At 47.1% G+C, this 6,891-nt stretch overlaps 1 protein-coding gene across 1 annotated transcript in view; it reads left to right on the forward strand.

Moving 5' to 3' along the window:
* The first annotated feature begins 411 nt into the window (after window positions 1-411).
* Lmod2 (leiomodin 2) overlaps window positions 412-6,891 on the forward strand; it is a 7,713-nt gene continuing 1,233 nt past the window's right edge. Inside the window, exons 1-2 of the mRNA XM_052172448.1 lie at window positions 412-684; window positions 5,737-6,881. Of these exons, the coding sequence (XP_052028408.1) occupies window positions 412-684; window positions 5,737-6,881 (1,418 nt within the window). The remainder of the gene's footprint in view (window positions 685-5,736; window positions 6,882-6,891) is intronic.

A 6,891-nucleotide genomic window follows, 5' to 3' on the forward strand; every position in this document is an offset into this window, starting at 1 on the left:
GTGGTAAGACATTCTCAAAACAAAGTTTAGCCTCCGTTGTTTGAACTCAAAGAAAAGAACCATGGCACCTCCTATCTGAAACACTCCGCCCGCCCTCGCCGGCTATCGGGCTCAGCTAAATATGGCTCTGGGCACTGTGTGAATAATCCCTGCTGGTTCTGGGACCTCCATCCACCACTGATGTGACATTCTTTGTGTTCAAATGTCTAGCTGACGTCTGATGCCTAAAACAGCCCATGCTTTCACCCTCTCCACATTGTCACGGCCCTGCATCACCGCTCTTAAAAGGTTCCCGAGGCCACTCCTCACTCACACCAGCTGCCGACCAGCCTGACACTTGCCCTGTCTGCCTCTGCTTGCCTTGAATGCCTGGTTCTTTAAGCTCTTGGGGAGTCTGACAAGGCCGGGACCATGTCTACATTTGGCTACAGAAGGGGACTTAGTAAATATGAATCCATCGATGAGGATGAACTTCTCGCCTCCCTCTCAGCTGAAGAGCTGAAGGAACTTGAGAGGGAGCTGGAAGACATTGAACCTGACCGAAACCTTCCCGTGGGGCTAAGGCAAAAGAGTCTGACAGAGAAAACCCCAACGGGGAACTTCAGCCGAGAGGCGCTGATGGCGTATTGGGAAAAGGAGTCCCAAAAACTTTTGGAGAAGGAACGGCTGGGGGAATATGGAAAGGTAGGCTCTGAGGACCATAGACATCTGTGCCCATCGTCCTGATCCCCACCCTCACTCCAAAGCCAAACAACCCTGTTTTCTGTAGCTTCTCAGTCGTTATCTCTTTAGCTTTCTTATAACCCAATTGCATCTATTACTAAATATTTTCCAGGCCAAAATGGTCCCACCCATTTTGTATGTAAAAAACTCCTGGTGAGAATTTTTGTTTTTCTTTTTGTTATTTTTTGGGGGGGGATTGTTTTTTGTTGTTGTTGTTTTGTTATATTCTGTCTCTAATTAAAAAAAGGGGGGGGAGGGGAACCTGGAGAGAAAAAGTGCTTCACAACCAGAGTACCAGTTTGAAGGAGACATCAGATACTCTAAGGCACTGATATTGTAGAGCTATTGTATAGCAATATTTTTCAGAGAAATACAGTCATTTCCTGATTCTTTGACAGTAAGAATGGCAACAGTAAAATTAGTTTTACTTTTCCAATGCCCACAAATTCAAGGCTGTGGAGAAAATATGGGAACAAGAGTCTCATTAAGTTGTTAGAGTTTGCACAGATAAACATTTCTTCAGGGTTCTCTTGCTATCCATCCATCCATCCATCCATCCATCCCTCCGTCCATCGAGGGAGCTCAATTTTTTGTTCCTTTTTGTGAACCAAGATCCTCTCTTCTGAGGTTTTAAGATGTTCTAGAGTCTTCCCCAAAGACAAAGCACACTTTTGTGTACAATTCTAAATGATGAAACCCACTAAGGGTTAGGGTTAAGAATGCATGTAACTCAGACCCATCTCTTGAGAGTCTTCCTACTTCCTGATGGGGATTCCAAGACTGGGAAACACACTTGTGTTAGAAGAGTCATGTTGAATATGCCAATAAGTCATCTCTGAAAGGAAGTTCAGGAGACTGATCTCTGGGAAAGTCCTTACAGCAGTAGAATGTTTAAAGAGACCCTGAATTCACGGAAGAAAACAGGCCCCGGGAACAACTGCTCAAAAGCCCGTGTGCTCCACTGAAGTCACCTATAATCAAAAAGGTTCACGGTGGCCAGCTTTCTCCAGTACTAATCTGAGAGCGGTACTGATCTCTAGGATAGCTGCATGCACCACATTTGCAGCTAGATATGTGTGAGCTTTGCCCATGTCAGCCAGACATCACGGGGAGGGCCACTGGCACCAAGGCAGGATGTCCCAAGGCCACTATGGCTGCAGTAGTGAGGACCAAGAGGAGGAGATTCGGAGGGAATGCCCCGGACCAGTCAGGATTTCAGCTAGTCAGTGCTTCTGAGAGCAGCACATCAGAGTTGGATCGTGGTTTCTTTATCTGTTTTTGGTTTGGAATACAACTAAGAGTCAACAGCCTGATGTCACAGAATGACATCGCATTATACTTACTAAAGAATTCCCTTCAAAATAAGAATACGACTGTCCGTAAGCAGCCCGGACATAGAGTCACCTACAACAATAACAGGACAAAGGCATCTTAATGTCATGATGTTATGACAGCAGAAGGTACCGAAGGGCAAAGCCTGCTGTCAGCTGTTGCTGAGCCCCACCTTGTGCTGCCAAAGGTTTTTCTGATCCTGCCAATGGCTTATCGGTCCAATTAGAACGGCTGTCTTCTTTCCCAGCTCTGATTCCTTTCTCGGCTGCTTCACTTTTCTCCCACTTCACTGTTCCAGACAGCTGTCCCTGGAGCCACAGGGGTGCTGAGTAGAGGGAGCTACCCACAGCAGCTGAGGGGAGAGGGGGAGGGGCCTGGGATGCTACGATGGGGAGGAGCTGGGGTCTGAATGGCGCGTGTGAGATCGATCAGGCTTCGTAAAGGTTTCAGAATATTCTTAGTAGTGCTTCCTAAGGGACAGCCTTTTTTTTCCTTGCCACCGAGGTTGACCCAAATGTGTACTATATCAGCTCTAGGCACCCTGGACATGCGACAGTACTGTTCTCCTCACTAGAGTATCCACAGGGTTTAAGGCACGGGTGCCAATGGCTTTTCTCACAGTATCTGATTTCTTACCGTTTTCTTCACTTGAGAGCCGAGACCAGGAGAAATTAAGGAACTTATGTGAGAATAGCGGCTTGTCAGTCAAGTTGGAATTGAAACTAGAGACTCTTGGCACCGGGGCCATCTTTCAGACGTGTAGGTGCCTGGACCGCAGGATAGACTTCACGTGGTTCTACAAAAAGCACAAATTCTAAGCCTCTTCAGTATCTGCAGACGAGGAACTCTTGAGGGTAGGGTCCAAGCGGCTGCAGCCTACCAATTCTGCCCAGTAATTTGGACACTTGCTAACATGGACAACAAGAACCATTCAATTCCTTGAGGCCCAGACGATTTAGTGATTTGTCTAAAGGCAACTACCTATTTATAGGGAGAGCCGGGACAAGGGCTGAAAGCCAGGCCTCTTGCTTCCGTGTAGATGTGATGGCGTCGTAGACACAATTAGAAGATGCTGGCGCTGGCTAGCAGGCTCCTTGTTCCTTCCACCCCATCTTCCACCTCTTCTTCTGTGCACACCTTTCCACCATTCCCCAAAGGATCAAACCTAACTCCAAAGCAGCAGATGCAGGAAGCGTTACCCACACCCCTCCTGTGTAGGACTGATTTATAAAGGAGCAGATGTTGCCCTGGGGAGAATTCTATCTTCCCCTTTCCCCCTCCATTATTTTACTCCCACATGCTCCCCTCCTGGGGTGATCAAAGATCTCAGATTGCCCTGGACTGCTTTCGAAATGTCCTGTATCCTGGTAAACCTCTCGGGCTCAGACAAACAGCCAGGACGCTTGGTGACCTAGCCCTACCAGACCGACCTTATCAGTATTTTTTCTAGATGTATTCCTGACTATGAGATGCTCTTAATTAATGTCGACTTAGATAATCTAGCCAGTAAACAATGTTTGCTGAGCCTCTATAATGTGCTCATCACTGTGCTAAGTGGAAAAGATACAGGCCCACATCCATTTTAACCATCGATTGGGAAAATGGCAAACAAACAGTTAAAGCGCTAGCTTACTGGGAGAAGTGTTCTGGGCAAGCATCGGGCAAGTATTGCAGGGACAAACTCAGGAAGTGTTAAAGAAGGACTTCAGGAAGCGGCATTATTAGACATTACATAAGAGCTCACATTGCTAGAGAGCTGACAGGATTTTCAGATGTCTTTTGATGGGGAATGGCTTTTGCAGATAGAGTCTAAAGACTGTTAAATACTAAAGGAGATGAGATTTCATGATCTTAGGAAAGGCTTTGGATTTTTCCAAATACTCTGGATTTTTGAGGCAGGCCAGTAGCGTTAGGGACTCCGCTTACAAGAACTTACACAAAGCAAAGGGACTTGGGGTTGGAGTGTCGGAACTCTCTCTAGCTGATCCGTTTACTTCTTAGCAGGGTGTTTTGTATCACTGACTTAAGACTCTTGTCCCTCCACCAACCCTTTGACAGACAGACAGACAGACAGACACACACACACACACACACACACACACACACACACTCCCTTCTTCTCTTAATACATCAAGTAAACTGACACTGGACAGGTCATCCCAGGAGAGGCTGACCCTTTCCGAGGCCATCACTTGGCGCCTGCCACTCCAGACAAGTGTGGCTTACTGGAGGCTATTCTGTGACAGCAACTGGGCAGACAAGCCTGGAGCCCAACAGAGTGTTTCCCAGAGTCCCATCCATCTACACGCCACAGACAACACCCAGTCCCCAAACACCAGAAGTGAAAAGCAAACGTGCTTCCAATGTAGAGTTAAGCGTTCAGGCAGTGGGGGAGCAAGGGAAACAGCAAGGGCTGGGAAGAAGATAAGAAGGATTTACAAGAGTCCTCTTAAGACCTTGTCTAATAAAACATGACATGGAGCAGAGAAAGTAGTCTTTTGGGAGTCTGTGCAGAGTGATCAGAAGTGACAATGTTAGGATCAAATCCTATTTGCCTGAATGCCTTTTTTACAATTGACCAATGCTAAATAAGTTTAAAGCATCAGGCCAGTCCAGGACTTGCTTTGAGCTATGGCTGTTTGCAATGCTGCTGGTTGGGATCTAGGGAGGATGTCCTGTTTTACCATGGCTTCCACCGATGGTTTTGTTTGTTGTTTTTCCAGAGAGCAGGTTTTGATCTGCCCCAATCAGCATCTCTATGGGAGTGTGACATTTCCACATTCTTGTGCTTAGTGCCATCACATAACAGAAAAAATGCCAGAGCAGCAAACTACATCTGCTTCTCCACATGAAGACAGACAGGACAGAGGGCACTTGGCGTGGCCTCATCTGCAACTGATTGAGAACTCAGTCGCTCAGCTCTGCCCACAGCCCTGGCCCCTCACTTTGAGACAGAGTCCAAGTTGTCTTGGCTGACTTCGAACTTACTCTCTATCCCAGACAAGCCGTGAACTCCCTTCTTCCTTTAACCTTCCAATTAGCCAGGAATACATGTGTGTACCAACGGGCCTGGTAAAGTTTTGAGCATTAAGAAAGAGAACTCAGTACCATACTGTTTATTTTCATTGTGCTTGCTTGTTTGGACAAGGCAGTGAACTCATTCCAGAGGGAGGCATAGATTGGCAAAACTGGAACAAATTGAGTCAGGAAGTCAACACGCTAACATGTTCTTGGTTTAGTTTACTTACACTGGCACACGTAGAGGTCAAAGGGCAGTTTTGTGCAGTCATTCTCTCCTTTCACCTTTATGTGGGACCCGGGGATTGGACTCTATCGGGCTTATGCCATGAGTACCTTTATCTGTTGAGACATCTTGCTAGGCTTAAAATGTTGAAAAATTTACTCAACATTTTCCAGTGCTGAAGCTCTGACTTGTGTGTTCAACTGAGAAAATCATCACATATATTTTGTTCAGTAAAAGCTGGCTGTTTGGTAAAAGACAGACGTTTGCAGAAAAGCTGTTAGTGGTTATGCAACAAAATGTTGACCTTGGTCACTTGAACCAGAGAGTCAGAAACAAGGGCTTGTAATCCTGTTCACTCTGTGGTACACGTGTTGGTTTTGTAAACTTCAAAATGTACTTCAAGTGAAAAAGCTTAATGATGTCACTACATTCTTTAGGTTGCTGAAGAAGACAAAGAGGAGAGTGAGGAGGAACTGATCTTCACAGAGAGCAACAGTGAAGTCTCCGAGGAGGTGTGTACAGAAGAGGAGGAGGAGTCTCAAGAGGAGGAAGAAGAAGAGGAAGAAGAGGACAGCGAGGAAGAGGAAGTGCCAACGGAAGCCACAAAACATATGAACGGAACTGTAAGCTACAATAGTGTTAATACTGATAACGTTAAGCCAAAGACATTTAAAAGCCAAATAGAAAATATAAATTTAAGCAACGGCAACAGTGGAGGAACGCAGAGGAACACAGAGTCGCCAGCTGCCATCCACCCTTGTGGCAATCCCACCGTTATTGAGGATGCTCTGGAAAAGATTAGAAACAACGACCCTGACACGACAGAAGTCAATCTGAACAATATCGAGAACATCACCAGCCAGACCTTATCCCGATTTGCCGACGCTCTCAAGGAGAACACGGTGGTGAAGACGTTCAGTCTGGCCAACACGCACGCCGATGACGCTGCAGCCATCGCCATTGCAGAAATGCTCAAGGTCAACGAACACATTACCAGCATAAACGTGGAGTCCAACTTCATCACTGGCAAGGGGATCCTGGCCATCATGAGGGCCCTGCAGCACAACACAGTGCTCACGGAGCTGCGCTTCCACAACCAGAGGCACATCATGGGCTCCCAGGTGGAGATGGAGATCGTCAAGCTACTCAAGGAGAACACCACGCTGCTGAGGCTGGGCTACCATTTTGAACTCCCAGGACCAAGAATGAGTATGACGAGTATTTTAACAAGGAATATGGATAAGCAGAGACAAAAACGCATGCAGGAGCAAAAGCAGCAAGAGGGGCATGAAGGAGGGGCTACTCTTAGGACCAAAGTCTGGCAAAGAGGGACGCCTGGCTCTTCTCCATATGCGTCTCCGAGGCAATCTCCCTGGTCATCTCCCAAAGTCTCCAAGAAAGTTTCCACTGGGAGGAGCAGACCTCCATCTCCTGTGGCCCCGCCCCCGCCCCCTCCTCCTCTTCCTCCCCACCTGCTGCCTCCTCCCCCCCCTCCCCCTGCTCCTCCACTCCCAGAGAAAAAGCTCATCACCAGAAACATCGCAGAAGTCATTAAACAACAGGAAAGTGCCCAGCGGGCCCTACAAAATGGA

The sequence above is a fragment of the Apodemus sylvaticus genome, chromosome 2 (genome assembly GCF_947179515.1).
Source record: "Apodemus sylvaticus chromosome 2, mApoSyl1.1, whole genome shotgun sequence".
Lineage (NCBI taxonomy): Eukaryota > Metazoa > Chordata > Mammalia > Rodentia > Muridae > Apodemus > Apodemus sylvaticus.